This window comes from Aythya marila, assembly GCF_965140915.1.
Source record: "Aythya marila genome assembly, chromosome: 3".
Lineage (NCBI taxonomy): Eukaryota > Metazoa > Chordata > Aves > Anseriformes > Anatidae > Aythya > Aythya marila.
This window is the reverse complement of record NC_139044.1, coordinates 51678707-51698792: the sequence shown is the minus strand read 5'-3', so window position 1 is coordinate 51698792 and position 20086 is coordinate 51678707. Positions and strand designations below refer to the sequence as shown.

The 20086-nt window shown below is 43.0% G+C and overlaps 1 protein-coding gene across 1 annotated transcript in view; it reads right to left on the bottom strand.

Moving 5' to 3' along the window:
* Positions 1-11253: 11253 nt before the first annotated feature.
* Positions 11254-20086, bottom strand: part of PPP1R14C (protein phosphatase 1 regulatory inhibitor subunit 14C) — a 49473-nt gene continuing 40640 nt past the window's right edge. The window contains exon 4 of the mRNA XM_082755677.1: positions 11254-12564. Coding sequence (XP_082611803.1) covers positions 12490-12564 — 75 coding nt within the window. The 3' untranslated portion in view covers positions 11254-12489. The remainder of the gene's footprint in view (positions 12565-20086) is intronic.

The following is a 20086-nucleotide window of genomic DNA, read 5'->3' as shown; positions in this document are numbered from 1 at the left end:
CCCACCCTGTTCCCCCTGCTGTGTTTGCTTCACGCAGGGCGGATGCCTGCTTGTTGCCGCAGCATCACAGCAGCAGCCAGGTGGACTCCAAACGGGAGCTTGGTGCCCACCATGACATGACCTGTCAGCCCACCCGTGTGCATCCAGCACTGCTTGAGTGTGGAAGCGGATGAGGAAAACATTGGGCCATCAGGCTGGGAGTCACAGAAGCCACCTCCTGCTAGGCTGAGGCTACAAGGGCAGGTGGAGGATGCCCCATGCCTTTACAAGTGCAACTCTGATTTGAGCCAGACAACAAAAACTGTCAAAATCATTCTCCTGGCTTCAATATTATTATTATTATTATTATTTTCATCATCATCATCATTATTATCATCATTATAAATACAAGATCATAGTTGTACTTATGTACAAATAAAGGGGTAAAAAAAAAAGCAAACAATGAGAAAGAAAAACAATGCAGACACTGAAGTGGAAACCCCAACATTGCCTCAAGTAACCTGGCAAGGGGAGGCACTGCTGGGCAACAATGATACAAACAATGCAGGCAGAACTTTAAAAATAGTAACACAGCAATTATTAGCACACAGGCTTGCTATTCCCCTCCAGCCCTGTAACCCAAGAGGGCTCTGCTTCTGCAGAGTAAAATGCGAGGCATGTACTGTAGGTAGCATTAGCCTTGTAAGTACTGCACTTCCCACACTGTTAAAAATAACCTCTCTCGTCTCTGTGCGCCGGACTTTGGGGCTGATTTTGTTCTCCACGTTAAAACATCAGTACAATTTTGAAGCGATCAGAGGAAGTTCACCCCGCAGAGGTGAAGCTCTGCAGACGAGTTACGCGGCCTGCTCATTGCCTGCCTCACAAGACAGTCGAGCGCCTCGTGCCACTGCCTTATTTCCCTGCTTCACCTGTGGTTATCCTGATAACACCCCCGGGACAAAATCAGCCCTGGGACATTGCTGAGAGGGGGTCCAATGTGCAGGAGCTTTTCAATGTCTCATGGGGTGCCCAAAAGCAAGCTTAAATCTCAGCATGTGGAGTCCCTCACCAGCCATGTTTTTTTCTCTATTCCAGACAACCCCACTTGCAAGACAGTTTTGCCTGGCCTTCCTCCCAAGCTGGACCAAGCCCCAGCCCAACATAGGCTGGCAACATCTGAAAGGAGAGGTGCCAAAGCAGCGTGAGGTAGTTTTTTGTTTTTGTTTTTTGGTGTGGTGTTGTTTTGTGTGTTTTTTTTTTTTTTAAAAAAAGAGCAATACACAAGGTTAAAACCAGACTAGGCACCCAAGACACCCTGCACACGCTACTTCCTTCCCTGAGCAGCTGCAGTGTTTCCATCACACATTTGAATCACTCATCCCTTTTCAGGCTGCCCACTGGGCTGGAAACCTTGCAGCGGGGCACACGCTCTGCTTTTTCCTTCCTCCACAGCCAGGTCAGAGAGTCCTGCAGTGCCCTGCCACCTCCCAGCCAGCGGGCAGCAGAGCCCAGAGCTAACTGCTTCACACTAAACCCCATAACAAGGCACAGGATCCAATGCTTCCTCTTTCATTCACATTCATTAGTGCCCACTCACACAGGAATTCACCCACCACTTGTCAGCAAACACTGTTTGAAGCTGACCTTCATTCTGCCAGCATCCTGAGACCTGGTAGCAACCCCAGCATCCTCCAAACCTCACCACATGTTCAAAAACGCACCATGTAGCCCCAGTGCTATCTATCGAAATATTATCAAGTGCAAATGCATTTGAAAAGGACTTGTTGGGGTAACAGTGGGTGGTTTGGGAGGCTTTCTAATTCAAACCATTGTTTTTATAGGAGAAAAAAGCCCACTACACAAATCAGATAACATTAACATTGTCCCTCCAGCAAATGACAGTTTATGTAAGCATAAAGCCTGTCCTTTTTTAATTATTAGTATTTACTTACTGCTAGGGCACTAAGCACTCACAGCCACTGCCTAACCAGACGCCCACGGTTCATCCCCATTATCAGTACCAATGGGCAGTGAGTCTGGGAGCCTCACCGTCACAGTGCTGCAGATGAGAAGTGTTGTGAAGAGAGAGTTACGCTATTTATTTTTTAAATAAAGGTCTTTTTAAATTGTCCATGCACGAACAGAGAGCAACCAAGGCCCTTCAAACCAGTAGCTAATTTATGGGCATTGCAGCCTCTGGCCTTAGCAAGCGTGCAGCAGAATAAGTGGTGTGTAGTGTTAGTAATGAGAAAATCCTCAGCTAGGCTGGGTGAGCTTCAAGCTGGGCTACTTAGACTGCAGGAAGCTTGTGTTTACCCATGCAGTATTCCTCCATGGTACCACTAATGTTCTGGAGAGATAAAGATTATTTTACTGTTACTTACCATCAATAACTTAATCCTATTTAAACCTTTGAACCATACCCAGACAACAACAACAGTCCCTCAGCAGGGTTCCCATTTGCTACATCTGCCATAGCCGTTCCCCACCAGCAATCTCACTCTACACAGCTCACATCAATTATTTTAAGTTTTTCAAAGGCATTTTGAAAATATTACCATGTTATTTACGACTCCTGTCAGTCAACAACTGAGAGGTGATGGAGGAGAGAAAGGGAGCTGGAGAGGCACTAGCAAGGCTAGGTGCACACACTGAGCAGGGGAAAGCACTGATGCTCACAAACCGGAGAGGTCAGCCTGCTGACTCTGCCTGGGATGCGAGCAGCTCGGACGGGGCCTTTGCTGCCAGGAGGCTGGTCCAGCTCAGTGAGAGTGGGCAGCACTGGTTGGGAAAGATGTTAGAAAGCCACTGACTCAGCCAGGAGGCTCCCTGCAGTTTTGCTTCATTTTTCCCAGGCACTGCCAGCTTCCTGCAGTCTCCTCCTGGATGCTTTTGACATGGCAGCTGCTAAAAGGACCGACGCCGCTCCTTTAGGAAACTAGAAAAAAGGCAGCAGGGGAGGAAAAATACTGATATACCATCAGATAATTGCAGCACTGTGTTTGGGAAGCTGCTGTCCTGATGAGCCCTGCTACCTAAGCTGTGAAGGGCACTGAGGGTTGAGCTCGAGACTTCTCCTTCCCTTCTCCGGAGAGAATCACCACAGTCTGTTTACACGATGCGGCCGAATACTGGATGCAGGAGAGCGTGTTCGTTTTCCTCGGGGCAGCAGGCTGTGCAGCACACAAACCTTTCAGTGCATCCACTGTTAGGAGCTCCGTGACCAGGAGGGAGGTGCTGCGCCTTCTGGCACTGCTGTTGACTAAGCACCGGTGACACGTCCCTCCGAGAAGTGCTCAGGCAGGCAGCACCACCCGTGTCCAGGTTTTTTTCAGCTGTGGCACTTGCTGGCAGCACTTCAGGCTGCTCCTGCATGAGCATGCAAGGCTCTGTGCTTTTTACCTGAGCCCCAGGAGGAACAGGCTGGCATGCTGTGCTCACCCCTAAGGCTCTTTCCCTAAGCAGAGATGGATAAAAGGCAAAGCATACTGCCAGCAGCCAAGCAGGGACAGGGCAAGAAGCAGGATGACACAGCCAGTTTCTGTCGTGGCAGTTGGTTAGTGTAACATGCTGCCTCACACCCTTTGGGGGAAAACATTTTTCCAAGATCTGCAAAGTGGAAGAGAACAGTCAGACAACAAAATGACAGAGAGAGAGACACTGAGGTCACAACAGGCTGGAGGGGAAAAAAAATCAGACTGAGACAGGTGAGTGGGCATCAAAACAATAGATGAAGTAGAAAACCCATTTCCATTTAATTAATGCCAACAGGTAAGGGAAAAATGATTGTGGCATTTACTTTAAATGTAAGAGCTCACTTCTGTGCACCTCCCTGGAAATGAATGAAGCACTTACTGGGCTCAGCTGCAAGGCACACGAGGCTGGTGGGAATACCTCCCCTTCCCCGTGGCCCTGCTCCTTCCTCACAGCTGCTCTGATGCCCTGCATTACCCTGAGAGGGGGCTCTGAATAGGGTATCGCTTGTTTTGAACAACTCCCCGTGGCAGTCCACACTTCTTTTGTGAGATAATCCACGGCCAAGGCTCTGCACAGTAAGCAAGCACCGGCTGCCCATCTTTTCCCTCCACAGTCCTTGGTAAGTTACAAACAGTTGTGGTTATCCCCTCTTGTCTAATTGTGGTATTCCTTAAAGCAGAAACAGAAAAAAGGGTTTTGCATGACCAAAAAGAAAAGAATATGTGGGAAAGACGTGTGGGTATCTGAACCACACACCTCACCTGGCACTTGCAGAGAAGGGCTGTCATGAAGAGCTGCCATTTCAGTTCGCTCCCCCTGGCCCACGGATGCAGGGCACAGGGAGCTGTGGATCCATCTCCCAAATGCCATTACACAGCTCCGAAACCTCCTGCCAAACTTTGAGTGTCAACTACTGTTGATTTATGAGTTGTTTGCTCACAGTAAGTGACCCTTTTAACAATGAGAAGAACTCAAAGGCTTCTATGATTTGCAGACAGTCCAGCACTTGACAGCCTTTTCCTGTCCCCAAAGGGCAAAATTTGGAAGTATAATTGGTTGGGGTGCTAGCTAGGCTCCACTGAGACACACTTGCAATATAAACACATTGTTTAAACCAGCTTGTTTCTATCTTCAATTATTTACACAAAAAATGAGCTGTTCGTTTCCAGCACCTACCCAAGAACCATTTTGCCCACCAAGGTCCCTATGGAGTGCAGCTGAGCACAGCAGTGCTTAAAAAAACGTCTCAAAAGACGTCTATTAGCAAACTGAATTTAAAGAAAGCTTACTGTCTACTGAATGAAATAAACAAGTAGCCTGCATTAAACCAGACAGAGGGTAAACTACAACTCGAAACCCAAGTGATGCCAGCACACTTCCATTTTATCCAGCCTGTCTACCTCATGGGTTTCTGTGCACAAGCTGACCAGTGCAGGGGGATCCTCTGTGGGCTACGTGGGATACACCAAGAAGGGCACCACAGCAAATGCTCATGTGTTTTCCTGATTGCTCACGACTTTAATGTTTTCATCATGATCCCAACATCGTTCTTAGGATTCCTGTTCCTAACTGCTGGAGACAGGAAAGTCTCAGTCTTCATTTAAAGGGAAATTTCAGGCCATCAGCAGCAGAGGAAAAGAACCACAAGTAGCCCCTGAGAGACCATCTCAAGAAACAAGCACACAAACCAATATGCATTATAAAAGATGCAGGAGCAGGTAGCCTCAGAGTGCATGCATTACTTACCTCATGATTTTTGAGCATGTGAGACAAGCAAGGTTCAGACACCGAAGAGCCTTTTGAAGAAGTAGAGTGTATTGTTGTGCCGTACCTGCTACTTGATCTGGACTCCAAGCCCTGTCTATTTGACAGCTGCTCCTCAATCTCTAATTAACAACAGTCGGTGGTTGGATAGAAAGGCTCTGGATGGTCCCACTCTTCTAAACATGTGTGTATATATATATATATATATATATATATATATATATATATATATATTACTTTTTCTAAAAGACAGCCTCATGCACAAGCCCAGTCTGAGATTTCTGAACCAACTCCCAGAGCTTTAAGTACTTTCTTTCAGGTGCTTCCCACTCTCTTGTGGATGGTTTTGCACAAAAGAAAAGATGTGAAACTCAGGACTGGGGCTGGGCAAGATAACCTAACTTTCTTAGCAAAGAAGAGACAGAAATATTGTGGGATAGTCTGATGTATTTAACTTCTCTTGAACCCCTCCCTAGTTATCTCTGCTGGGAGTGCAGGGGTGGTACAATTTTGACACATCTGAATTTCTGTTGCAAAAGGGATGAGAGCAACAGAGAGAAATTCTGAAGGAGGGGGAACACTTCTCAGATCAGAACCGACTGCAGCCATAAATAAAAGCTGTAAGAAATAAGTACTAAGAGAATTAGGAAGCAGCTAACAAGATCAGGCTGAAAAAATCATACTAATTTCAGAAAGCATTTGGATTATCAGATTTGAGAGGTAACCAGAAGGTGAAATGTTAAACAATTATCACTTCGCTCAACCCTGGCATTAAAACTACTTGCTTATTTTTCAAGAGCTGACATATTTTTAAACACTTTGTCCTTGTGCCAAGGATAGAAAAGCCAGCCTCAGAGTGATTAAGTGCTGAGCTCAATGTACAGCTTCATAGATGAAGCAATAAGCAATATAATATGCTAAGTGGCAACTCTTGACCAAGACACGTAGGAAGACGAAAGAGCAGGCACTGAGGTAGAGCATTAAAATTAAGGATTTACCATTATACGACATGCACTACTGAGGTACATTGTTGATATGGGAACAGAAACACCTTGGACAAGTATAAATAGAGGAATCTTAGCAACAAGTTATAGCTTATGCAGCCTTTTTCCAACATAGGATCAGCTGGTGCTTGTTTTAAATCTAAACCAGAACCAGAAAAATTCTCGAAAGAAATATGTTAAAGCCTTTCAGATGACTGGGAAAGCTGCATTAAAAGGACAGCTGGAGTGTAGGAGGCAGGAATTAAACAGGTCCAGACAAAAGAACCATTGAACAACTTCATTTTCTATCAAAAACAGAAGCTGTCAGTTGGCAATAGCATATGTACAACTATACCTGTATTCATGATACTTGGGTTTTAGGTATTTATATTAGAGGATCCGAATTGTTTAAGTATGGGTTGGCAACATACTCCTGTCCCTCCCAAATGAAGAGCAAAGCTGAGTGGAGCCTGGTGGGAGGACGTTCATCTTCATGGGTGCTGAACTCAGGAGACACGGATGGCTTTTTTCTGAAGGACACGAAGAAGGTCTGCACTTGGCAAGTTCGTGCACCTGCCACCCATTACTTCTTGGTGGTTTGTTTGTTTTCAGTTGTGCTACACCCTCAGGTTTCCAAACAAGACCATTTCTTTGGCCTTGTGCAACTGCTGCTGCAGTTTATCTTATCTTTCAGATATTGGGAGATGACAAAAAAATAAAGGCTACATTTATCTTCTTTCTTCCCAAAATGTAAGAGAAAACGCACAATCAGTTCCAGGAGCTTTGTTCTCTCCTTACTGTATGTGGCTTAGTTTCACTTAGACATTGAAGACTTACTTGGGAAAGTGAAGTAAAGAAAAAAGGGAGCAAGTGAATATGTCTCATCAGTATGAGGCCATATTTCATAAGACACTTGAATTTTCTGCAGCCTTTCTAGTCTTTCAGACTGATTTGGTATTGGCAGCAGAGCCTCTGTGGCAGAAATAGCATCAGGTGACACATTTCCCATTTCCACTGCATAGTAAAAGGTCCTGAAGAGAAATAATCAAGGCACTAAACTTGAAGGAAAGGGGAATATTAACACAGCCTATAAAGAAATGCATTGTGACGGTACTGGAGGCAACGAATGCTAGAACTACTGTTTTGGTAAGCTTGGAAGTAAGACCGGAGAGACCCAAGAGAAGACATGCAGATCACTGAAGACTAATTGCAAGAACGAGGTGAGAAACTGCTTGGGGGCTCACTCTAACACAAGCCGAGCCCAACTCCACTGCTGGTTTAGTGTAGCTGAACAAGTTGTGGGGTCCTCCACAATCATGAGGCAGCACACCACCACTCCCTGCCCACAGAGAGCTGTCCAGGTACTACCAAACAAAATCCGTTGTCTGTACCTCCACAATTACTTCCATTCTTAGATATATTTTTAAAACTAACTTCTCAAATAGCCTGGTTTCTTCAGTTTTAAATAGCTAATGTCAACTTTTGTTGAAAAACCAGGAGAGTATAAGTAGTGTAAGATAATAGCTCAGAGAATTTGGTCATTATTTCTACCACAAAAATAAAGCTGAAAAAAAATCCCACCATCACTAGATAAATTATAAACAGCAATTTCAGAACTAGAGAAACACTCTGCATTTACGCTGATGGCAGAGTCCTCCGGTGACAAGAACAAATTCTGCAGCACTGGGTGCTTTCCAAGCACATTTTCTCTTCTCCACTTCAATTTCTCTCCTGCTTTTGATAGCAGCATTAATTATACTCATACCTGCTATTTTCTCACCATAAAGAAAAAGGAAGAAGTAACATGGAAGTCAAGTAAAAAGCCATGGAGCTGTGTATTATATATATAATTGATACTGGTAATCTGATTTGACCACTGTGTAAACCTAATATACAAGTATACAAATCAATTTGTCTCGTTTCCTCTGCTTTGCACAATTCCCCAAAATAAATATTTGAAGCAGATGTTTAGAGTTTTCAGGTCTTTGATCATGTTGACTGAACTGAATATGAACTTACCTATAAAAGCATCCAATTTCGATCTGAGGATACTAATAAGCAGTTATCTCATTTATCCCCTCAGTAGCAGGCTCAGAGGGCTCCTCACGCTCACCACCAAGGTGTGCTGTGTCCTTCCTTACCTCCAGCTCCCTTTCTTTATCCTCCAGGCATCCCACCTCCTTATGCTTTTCTCCAGTAAATGAAAACGTTTCTCATTTTCTCTCCATACAGAAATATATGCAACAGCACAAGACTCCTCTCAGTCTTCTTAATGGCTGAAGATACAACAGGGCAATTTCCCTAGTGATTTTATTTTCTAGACTTCCTAGTACTTGAACTCCTTTCTCCCTCTCAAAACCTCAACATCCTTTAAAAATCATTGCACGCAGTAATTCAGTACCTGTTTAGCATCTGGGGAGGATGCTGGCAATGGCAAACCTTAAGCAGCCAAGAATCAATTAATCCTTGTGTCACAGCTCTTCACCAGGAGTTCAAGTTCAGCTCTTGGTACAGCACGGGCCCTGTAGCTTCTTCCAGCTTCCAGGTGACAGGCACTCTGTTGGTGTCTGGTCCCCAGACACCCCCTGCACAAATGGGAACCTTAGGAGTGAAACCCACCACAGGAATAATTAGGGAGAAGGGCAAAAAATGAGGCTGGCAGAAGAATGGCTCATCTACTTTCTTGTGTCCCACAGGAATACACTATCCTGTCCCTGCAGCCTCACGGGGAGCACTGAACACAATTACAAGCACTTTCCTCCTCTTTCTAAGCCAACTGGAAGAGCAGCCATGGAAGACATCACACTGTTGGCTCCTGCTGTAAGCATGCAAAGGCTAATTCTGCTGTGAAGCAGACCCCAGGAACACGTGCTCTCACAGGCAGTCTTGTGTACTGGAGAGGCACTCCAATGCCAGCACAACAAACTCAGCTTTGCTACATATTTATTACAGGGCACTTCAGTTCCTTTCATTAGCCACTTTAAGAGCCCAGAGGAAGTGCTCGTTGCAGGCTTGGCCGTTCGAAAGCTGACCAGCCGAGGAGCCTGGGCTGTAAGATTTAATCTCAAGTTGTTTCAGCAACAGTGTGCTATTGATATGCCCCCTGAACATCGCCTAGAGCCAAGAACACCCGCACAGTATAAAGATGTAGAGCACAAAGAGATCTTTAGTGAATGGGTTGGTTCTCCCCACACTGACACCCAGGCCAAGAGCATCTCCATTAAGTGAAAAGCAGCGAGAATGAGACCCTGTATTGGGGAAAATCATGCCAGCTGCAAACAACAGCTACTTAGAGTTCATTTTTGCTCACTGACACTTGTAAGATAGCGACACATGTAGAGCTGGAGGGAAGGAAGCCCTTCACAGAAGTGGCTGTCCCCCCTTCCACACATGACAGAAGAAAGCAGTGGAAACCATCACAATGTTCATTGTTCACAGGTCTATTACTTGTTCCAGCTACCTCTGATTGCCTCCAAAAGGCACAGACTGATATTTTCCACAACTACTTCAATGCAAGAAAATTAAGACAAAAGATGCAAATGGGTGATGCATGCAGTTAGGCAATTTTTAGCTGAGTAACATAAGGAAAAAATACTTGTGGAGCAGCATTTTGCTCTAGGAGAAGAGAAATAACCAGCACAGATGCCATCATTTCACATTTCTGATTTTGCACACCACTACTGGAAAAGAAGAAAAAAATATATATATATTTGAAGTAGTAAGCGATAAAATGCATCTGTGAATGTGGAAATGACTCGAATCTTTCTCTCCAGACTTGGGGTCATTTCTAAATAGCAGCTGCAAAATGCAGGCAGCCGTAACCACCCCAGAAGTTGAAAAGGTGCATTGCATGCCAACAGCTGCTGAGGCATGTATGTACTTACGCTTCAGAGTCAGGGAAAGGCAGCCACGAGCAGACTGCATATCAGGCAGCAGCTCAAAACTCTGGACTTTACTGACAAATCTCAAATCAAAAGATTTTTATCCATTTTTGGACGTAACAGACTTGGTGCTTGCAAAAAGGATCTCACTAGTATATGAAAAAATATGTTATCTAGCAAAGGGCTCATGAAAGCCCTTGCCTACCCAAATACCAGGTGTTTGCTAGGTACTAAGACTTCTTTACTAACATCAGAGACTTTTGGCTCAAGAGTTAAGTAAAAAATCTAACAAAAGGCCCCTAACCTCAGGAGTTGGAGAAGCTTTGCAAGTACACATCCCTCCTTCAAAGGGATCAACATGATCCAAGCTTGGTCATTTCGATCTAGCTACATCAGAGCCTCTGCTACGAGCACAGACCAAGGAGAGATAACCTCCTTGTGATAAGAGAGGTCACTCACAGGAGCCTCTTTCTGAAGACAGTTCACTGATAATGCTGACAGCAATAGTGGGAGATAGTGACATACAAACAGAAGAAATCACAAGCTGTCACCCCGCCCATTTTCCTGGAGCACCAGTCTCCCTTCACATACTGATTTAAAAATAAAAATAAAAAAGTTTGCTGTAAGTCTCCATTGGAAACCAGAGCAGAACTGCAGCCTCAGCTAGGTACACGATTTAAACTTAACATGCTGCAAGGCAAAACAACCAAGTCTTTTCTCATGGCTGCTGAAGTTTCTTGAGGTGCAAAGGGGAAAAAAAAAAAAAAAAAAAAAAAAAAAAAAAGGAAAGGAAAGGACCTCCTGAAAGATACCCCGCTGCCAGACCTTTGGTAGAGAATGGAGTTGCCCAGTGGTAAGCCCTCCCCCAGTCTGATCTCTGGGGGAAGGAAGGCAGTGAGCCGTGGTATTTAGCTGAGCATTTCCAGGGAAGGCAGGTCTCAAACACAGAAGACTTTCAAAGGTGAGGCTGTCCACCAGGTTACAGGAATTTGGCTGAGTGATACTGGGCAAGGGCTTTGGTTGTACCTTTAAAAGCCAGGTAGGGTCTATGCAGCTGGGTTCCCACGTACTTACCACCTCACAGGCTTCTCTTTCTGGTAAGCAAGTCCACTTAGAAACCTACTCAGCAACAGTAGTCTTGTAAAGTGTACATGTAACAAGTCACAAGTTGTTCCATTTATTTGAGTAAATATCTGGTAAATAAAATCATCGGTAAACATTACAAAATTAAATACATTAAAAAAGCTTGCCAGTATACATAAAATTCACAAACATGTACTTCTTTTGAAAAATAAAATATGTTCAGAGCACCCTTGATATAAAATGCCTGACTAGTGTCACCTACCAGCATATGGTAGCTTATTCAACGTTTTACTTAGGACATTTTCGAGGAGGGAGCAGGGATCTCTCTATTCTTGCTTTTACAAGTACGAGAACCCAAATTATAGTCTCCCTGCTTCTCAGGGCAGAGCCATAAACAAAGACCATAATATCCTTTGCCTACTTGAACGGGAGAGGAATCTTCACTTGATTAAAGACCACGTCACTTAATGCAAGGCAGTGCTTTTAAGTCGTTCTGGTGGTAGCACTGCCTTTTCCTCCACTGTGAAGCAGCTTTTAAATGGTGATGGACATTTTTCTAGATATCACTGCAGGCCCCTTTTCAGTACAGGTTAGCACAGTTTCGAGACACCATGAGGCGGGGAGGAAATGATCTGGCAAAGCATCAAAGTTAAAATAACTTTAAGTCTACAAATTAAGCCCTTAAAATTCCCAATTCTCATATGCTGCGGTCTAAATAAGGAGATATGATGAAATTCTTCACTGGGTTGCTTTAAGGGTACTTAGAAAAATGGCAGCACTCATTTTAGTCATCTAAATTGGTACCTTCTGGTAGCAAATTTGCAATAACCACCATTTAAATAATTTACCGTAACAAACTTTTCCTTCCATCCATGTGAAACAGTATTCACAACCCACTTTATAATTTATGTACAGACAAGCACAAGAAACTTGACATCCATGAGTTAAATGTACAACCAACTTAAAAAACGTTATCCAACTAGTTGCAAGGAGAAGTCTCCCAGCTCTGTAAATTTACAAGATCTTCTGGTTCACCACGTAGGCTTGCTGCCCCCCATCACTAATTCTTGGATTCTTCTCTTGCTTCAGTAATCCTCAAGTGAAAGTTGAGCAGCATCCAAAACGTTGATATTCTTGATAAAAAAAATAATCGACATTTAAAAAAGAACCCTTAAAACACACAAAAGAAATTCCTTGAGTCAAAACTGAATGAAATCAAAAAAGTTGTGGAGAAAGACAACTATTTTAATAAAGGTCTTGTATTCAAAGTCCCATTTCCCTTGCCATGTCTTTTACAGAGTGCTACTACTTCGAGTTATTTATATACTCTTCTTTTGAGGGGGACTGAGTTTCCTCATTCCTCTTATCCGAGTTAGCAGCTCTTTGATAAATTCCTAGGAAAAAAAGATTAGAAAAGATGAGTAATTTTTAAGATCCCATAACACCATGATTTTGAGTTTAAAAAAAATCAAAGCAAGTTACATTTTTATTTAAGCTTTTACTGCTAAGCTGGGATGTCTTTAGCCTGATCTGCAGGAATCTTATGTGCATACACTTGTCACATATTGGAGGAGGGAATAACTGTTTTTTGACTCTGCGTGAGTGTTCTGCCTTAGTTGCTAGTCATCTTCCAGCCTTTTACTACACGGGGCCTTCTACCAGCTGTTGAATCGAGTGAAATCTATGACTGAATACAGTGCAAATAGTCAAAGGAGAATTTCAGTTTCAGCGCGCACAGAAATTAGCGCTGCTGCCAAAAGAGGTGTTTGTCTCACCATTTTCCATGCCGGCACTAGCATTTTGGTTGGCTGCGTATCCAGCTGGAGCAGAGAGCTAGTCTGGCTAAAAACTCAGCTGTTTTCCTGTTTCCCTGATATTTTCCAAGCTGGCTCAGCTCTCTGAGTGGGCTCACTGCTCAGCCTCACTCCACCACTCCTGCCAGTCTGAGGGAAGGCACGACCAAGGAGCCAGAGCTAGCACCACTGGATTATTCTCAGCAAAAACTGATTGTGGAGCTCAGTGAATGACACTAATCTGAAACAAAAGACATTAATGGACCAGGACTCTATTCACAGTGACATCTTCCCCAGCTTCAGTGGATTTTCTCCTTTTACATTATGAGAGAACAGGAGCTTAAAGAATTGCACCATTATCTGAAATTCTTCTGGCATACAATTTCATATAATAATTGCAGATGCACTTACTGTCACTCTGGGAGACTGATGTTTACCCATAGCACTGCGTATGCACCTACAAAAAGGTTCTTATCTAGAAATCATTGAGCTTTAAACTGGGCATGTAATTAGGGATTTAGTCAGGCTGATGTGCAAGGACAAAAAGCACGACTTCCTAGCTGAACGCTCGAGGCTAGAAATTCCAGCGAGCAAGGTCACCACCTGCATGACAACACAGTACCTTTCCAAATAAAAAGTCACATTGAAACACGTTATACAGGTGCTACAGTGTGCGTAAGGAAAGTCTCTGCAAATGTGTATTTCCACTTGACAGCGGTCCATTTTTTTCTGGTAGAGCCACAGACCTGGCAGGTGCCACCCCAACAAACCAAATTCCTTTCCTGGCCGTGTATGCACACCTAAACTGCACTGCACGCGCTGCTGTGCCATGGCTGAAGCACCCACGCTAGCTGTGGCTTCAAGTAACAGCACCAAAGGCAAAGCACCACTCATATCAATGTGGGCCACAAAAGCTCACCAAGAACCTTGCGTTTCCATCCCATCCTCTACTCCTGAGCCAGCTCAGCCAAGGCCAGTACAGGAATACACTTGTGCATATCAATACTGCACATCCCATACAGATAAGCTTGTAGCCTAAAGAGATGATTGGAAAAGCTTATTTGTTAAGATCCAAAATCCCCGTTCTCCATCCCCTACAAACTATTTTTCCAGATACGCACAGGCCACTGCAACAATATCCACTTGGAAATTGTCAGAGGATAGCACTTAACCATTCAGAGGTCAGAAGAAGGGCAGAGACATTCACTATGCGTTGCACTATGCGTTGATCCTTTCAGCACTGTAAAGGCCTGCTAGACAATGCAAAACTAATGAGGTATGGTGCTGTCTGAAGGAAGAAACTCTTTACTCTGAGGGTGGTGAGGCACTGGCACAGAGAAGCTGCGGATGCCCTATCCTCAGAGGTGTTCAAGCCAGGTTGGCTGGGGCTTTGAGCAACCTGGTCATGGCAGGGGGCTGGAACTGGGTGGTCTTTAAGGTCCCATCCAACCCAAACCATTCTGTGATTCTATTAGATACACTTTAGGATATTTTTTATTATTATTGTATTAAATGAAACCTTGCAGCGAAATCGTTATAGAAATAAACTTTCTAAAGTGATCTTAAAAGATTTTTACCTGGGATTGAAGCCTTTTTGCCTTTCAACAGCTCCTTCAACAAAACGTTATACTCTTATCCCGAAACATCAGATTAAGACAACTAAAGAAAAGAAAGTGCTGAAGTTCTGTTGTTCCCTTTGGACGACTTGATCAGTCTTCTGCTAAAGCTACCACTATTCTACACCGCTCTCACCTACCATCATGGCAGCAACAAGATACTGCAACGAGTGACTGTCCAAGAGCTTCACAGAAGTAGGAAGGAAGGACAGGGCACCTGCAGAGTTGACAGGGAAATCTACAGGCATTATTCTGGCTGTAGCTGTGCAGGGTGTACCTCTTTGAAAGGGCCCTTTCCATTCCTTTGTCCATTTTCTGCCATAACTCAGAAGAATTTGGAGAAAGTTTCCCTTGGGTATGAAACGCAGCCAGGGGGTCAGTTGCTTTTCAACACAAAGCTACAGCAAAGGAGGAGAGTTCCTCCCCTTGTTGTGGCAGCACCACAAGCACCTTCTTTTGCAAGATAATCTACTTGCTTGAAGTTTTCAATCTTAAAGGCAGCAAAAAACTCCTTAGTGCATCAAAATAAATCAAGCTGCGTGGGGGTAATCCCCTAAAATAAGATCTGCGGTAAGTGAGGCTGTTTTCTTCTGGAAGGGGAAGGCAGCCATACGCACTTGAAGAAGTACATATAATAATGACAAATGCTTTACCCCTCGGGAACGAATTGTCTTGCAATAAGGGCTTGCAGAACTGAAGAGTAAAACCCAGAAAGAGCATTCTGTGCGTGGCAGACATTTCACACAGTGCAGCAGCGCTGCAGAGCGCATCCCGCAGGTGTGCCAGAGCACTGGCTCGGGATGTTTCTGATTTGCTTTAAGTATCAGTTTGCATCTGATGCTTGCACTGAGCCTGTATTTATTCGTACATTTGTGCTCTGGTGCTTGTGCCTTTCTTGTTTTGTGGCTCTCCATTAGGAAAAGTAGCATTCTGGAAAAGATGCACATTTTCCTTCTTGGAGGCAGATAAGAAGGCTTCACAACATTTTAATAAGCCTTCACTTTATAGCTAACTGAGTCAGCTTTATGACACACAGTAATACTCATTTATTTCCTTTAAACATCACTCAAAATTGCAGTTTTATTCCTTGTGGACATTTGGGTTGAAGCTTAATAGAAGGCTTAATACCCACATCTATCTCAACCTCATACACAAAACTCATTTTACACAGAGCATTTTCTTGAAATCCCCCCTAGGATTTGGGCTGAAGTTTAGCATCATGCGTTTGAAAGCTAATCATGCACCAATCTAAGTTAAAAGTAGTTGTGTAACGCAGGTTGGATTATCTACTTATTAATACTTATTTGATTCTCATAGCTGGAAAACACTTAAAAATAACTCAGTTAAGGACTCAAGAACTCACAAACTATTCCTTTGAGGACTACAGCCAGAAATACACAGGGCACATCTGTACTTTTAATAGAACAAAAATCCAGTGCCAACAGTTTGGGCCTTGGTTAATGGAAAAAAAAAAAAAAAAGAAAGAAAAATGCACATAAACCTAGTTTAAATTCTTTTTACAGATTTTTGCAAGGAGATCACCTTTAAATACCTTTTTGTTACAAGTATTGAGAGTCCTGCTAATTTGCAACACAAGATTGTTTCTAGAAGACGCATCTTTCTAATACTGAAGGCAAAGTCAAGAGAGAAGCAGAGACTAAATCCATACTTCATTTGAACTCATTTATATTCAGCCTTAGGCAGTTGTCTTCTCCCTTGCCTAATGCTTTTCCTAGAATCCAAGGCATTCAGTTTAGCCAAAGCATTCATCTAATGCAGAACAAAAAATAAAGAAGGCTGAATTATCATTTCACCTTTGCTTGCGAAGGGGAGGAAATCACTTCACCTCTCTGCTTTGGAGGTGTGATTCATTGTTTTAATGAGGTCATTTGACAGACAATGAATTCGAGGCTTACTATTCAAGCCTTCCAATTAAATCTGGAGACTAATTAGACTTTGTCTCTCCAGATTTCTCTCCCACAAACAGAACACATGTAATAGGACCAGGTCTTAAACCAAAATGAAGGGTGTCTCGTGCTCCTGCTTCACCAGAGCATGAAATGAATCCTCAACCAGCTTTGTTCCACAGCTTTACTTCCCTGCAGCCAAGTCAAAAATCAAGATTTCTTTGACTGAAGCTATTTCCTGGAGAAAGCCCAGTCAGCTGAACGTAAAAAGTTGTCATCCTGGAGAGCACTCTACACAACAACTTGGGGAAGAAACTCAAAAATGACATATGAATGGGGGAGTAAAGAGAAAAGGAAGAGGGAACCCTATTTCCAAACACCTTCCCTTCCCACCTGGCTCAAATCTTGAAACGGGGCCAGAAGCTGTCTTCTATTAGCAGGAACTGGTGCAGCATCTCTGTGGCCTCACTGAACAATCCCACCAGCCAGCCCCACCAGCACCATCAGTGCCCCGAGGACAATCCACAGCAGCTGAGTTTCCTGATGAGCCCTGGACAAGGAATTGACTGTATAGGACAAAGCTTAGCTGTGGTCAGGACACACAGTCCAGTTACTCTCCAATTCAGCAGCACGTATGCAAGCACAGCTTATTGTCAAATCACTGTTTGCCCCTCCATCCTTAAAATACTGCTATGGGTCCTTCTCAGGTGTGTTCAGGAGCACTTGCTGAAATGCAAACATGCAAATTTGATTCTCTCCAATGCTGTAGCACAATATAGGGCAGATCTCAGCAGCAGTCGTATCAATAGTGTTAGTTCACTGAATTCAAAGTGGTCAAATGCATACATGGTAAAACATGTTTTTCTAGAAGTGCTTGTCTGCATTGTTTTAAACATGCACGTTTCTTAACTTTTTTCTTTACAAAATGCCCTATTTGGATTTAAGTAATATGGACATATAATACATTTACTGTTACTTAATAATTACCATCCATCAGCTGAGCTGCCATGAATGAGCTTCTAGGCTCCCCAGGCTGTAAGGCAGTGCACTGCACAGAGGCTTTAGGACACTTCTTCAGTTTATATTACTTAGAAAAGGCATCCCACGTACTGCTGCCTTGTGATTATTTAAATATCAGGACCAAAAAAATAGATGATCTTTCAGAAGTTTAGAAGTACCATTTCAAAAGGGTTGAGCTTTCTATTCATCTAAATAAAGTTCGTATACTAAATACAAACATTATTTGAAGACATACCCAAATAGTTTTAAAAACCACAGTGCTTGGACCATTCTAAAAAGCTGCATCACAAGCCTGTCATTTGCTCCAACTAGAAGCTAAACTTGGGGAAACATACAGTTAAGCAAACACTTCTCTACCTTTCTCAAAATTAAGTGTTGAAAGCTGCTGCAATAGTCCAGACACTGAAGCAACCCTGCGTAGTGTATGGCTTAAATCTCTGACCAAATTTTTCTGAAAATATGCAGCAATTTAACACAGGGTTGTTTGGTTTTTTGTTTGTTTTTTTTTTTGAAATAACATTGCAAATTCTATTAATTAAAAGTTCCCAGCAAAAGAGCTTTCTTTTATGATGCTACTTCATCTCCTTTTTCTCCTCTTTGCACTGAGCAAAGAATTATACTAACAAGATAGTCTGGATAGATTTATTCCTGCCTGACTCAGTGGAAGAGATCTTAGCCCATTCGCCCAAAGCTTGTATATTCCTATGAGAAAAGAAAGAAACAAAGAAACACCAAACTTTATTTATTGCATTCTCCTCAAACATTTCTGCAAACATTGTGTAGCTCAACCACAGCTTTGAGCCTGTATCCATTCCATTTCCCTCTCACAGCAGTTTGAGAGTCTCCTTATTTCTCCTGACATCACTTTGGCAGTCCCACCAGCAGATGCTTTAATTCACATCAAGCCACAAGTACTTCAGATGTTCTACAAAATCGAGTCTAAACAGGTTGTCTTTGCTATTTAGCCAGCCTTCTTCGAAGTTTGTCTTGATAGAACCTCATTTATCTCATCTCCACAACAGTCTTCCTATTCTGAACAAGCCTATTCTCAAATATAAAACCCTACTGACGAAGCTACAGATTATACTTAAATTTCCTTGTTACGTTCACCAGTAAGATTCAGAATTCCCTGGGACCTCTGATGAGTCTCTCCACCATACAGACCTGATATAGGCACCTGAGAAAGGTCTGGGCGGGATTTTGCACAGGCAGTGCATGGCACAGAGAAGCACTGACTGCCCCGGCCACGTAGACAGCACAAGAGGATGTCGCTGCTCCCTGCTCCTTTTCAACCACAGAAATGCAGATCCAAGATTTGTTTATGATGCTGATTTTGCATATAGCATACCCTTGAGGTTTATGCAGTCCCAGAAACAAACTGCTGTCTTCTCATAGCTTACGTGGCTTACATCAAGTCTGCATGACTTGTACCACTTTTGAACTGGGTATGGTAGTACCAGAAGGGAGAAGGGGAAGAGGAGAGGTACAGACTGTCTGAAGGCATGGAAACCTCTTTTTTTTGTTCTTGTTTATTGTTCTGTTTGTAGAAACAGCCAAGTTGGAAAATGATGCCCAGACACCGTTTTTCGCGTCTGGCACATTTTACACAGTTAATGCCTATCACTGAATGACACCTCGGTTATAAGGCACATCAATCTTGATTAGCAGACCAAATCTTTGATATAAGGATCCTTACTGTAAACTTAACAGTACACAAAAAATCACACTGTGCACTTCCCTAATTAACTTTTTTTTTGCCTTGTTTGAGATTAAGCCACGCTTTATAGGAAGGTTCCCACATTAAACGTATTTCCATACAGATTAAAACAACAGCAGTAACTGCTACCTCAGGAAAGCTTTTAAAATGTTAGAGCACATTCAACAGCCTAGCCATAGTTCCTTGTTGTGGTTTAACCCCAGTATGCAGCTAAGCCCCACTCAGATGCTTCCTTTAGAAGGTTTCATAGCAGTTCCTCCTAAGTTACTGTCAGCTACTGTCCTTTGCCGATTTATTACAGAGGCTGAGAACAGAGACTCAAAATTCCTGCCACCTTTCAAGAGACCTGGATAATTCTGTTTCTTCTGATGAAAACACAATCCAGAATATATGCATAAACTTCACAGTTGTTCTTTGACCTTTAGTATAAGTGGAAGAAACTAAGCAAAACTGACCTAAGCTATTGTTTATTTACTTATTACAGGCAGCATAAGAGCTCCCCGTTACTGAGTTTTCTGCCTGCACTATTCTTCCTTATGTTCTCAGTAGCAGAGACATCATACCACATATTTTTTTCTCCTGTTAGGGCTTACAGCCTTTTTCAAACTGTACATTTCTTGATGCTAAAACTGCTGGTGCACTTGATGGATTATATTTGATTGGTAAAGACAAATTCCATCAGCTCACATCTTTTCTCCATAAATTAATTACCTCAATAGTTATCAAACGACAGCAAATAGGAAAGGATTGCAGATTTTCTTGAAGACTGTGGATCCTCATAAATCAAATTTAAGCCAGCTTACAGGTTTTTCTTAGTCCACAGCTGGCAGGTGAAAAATCATTTATTTTTAAATGGCCTAAAT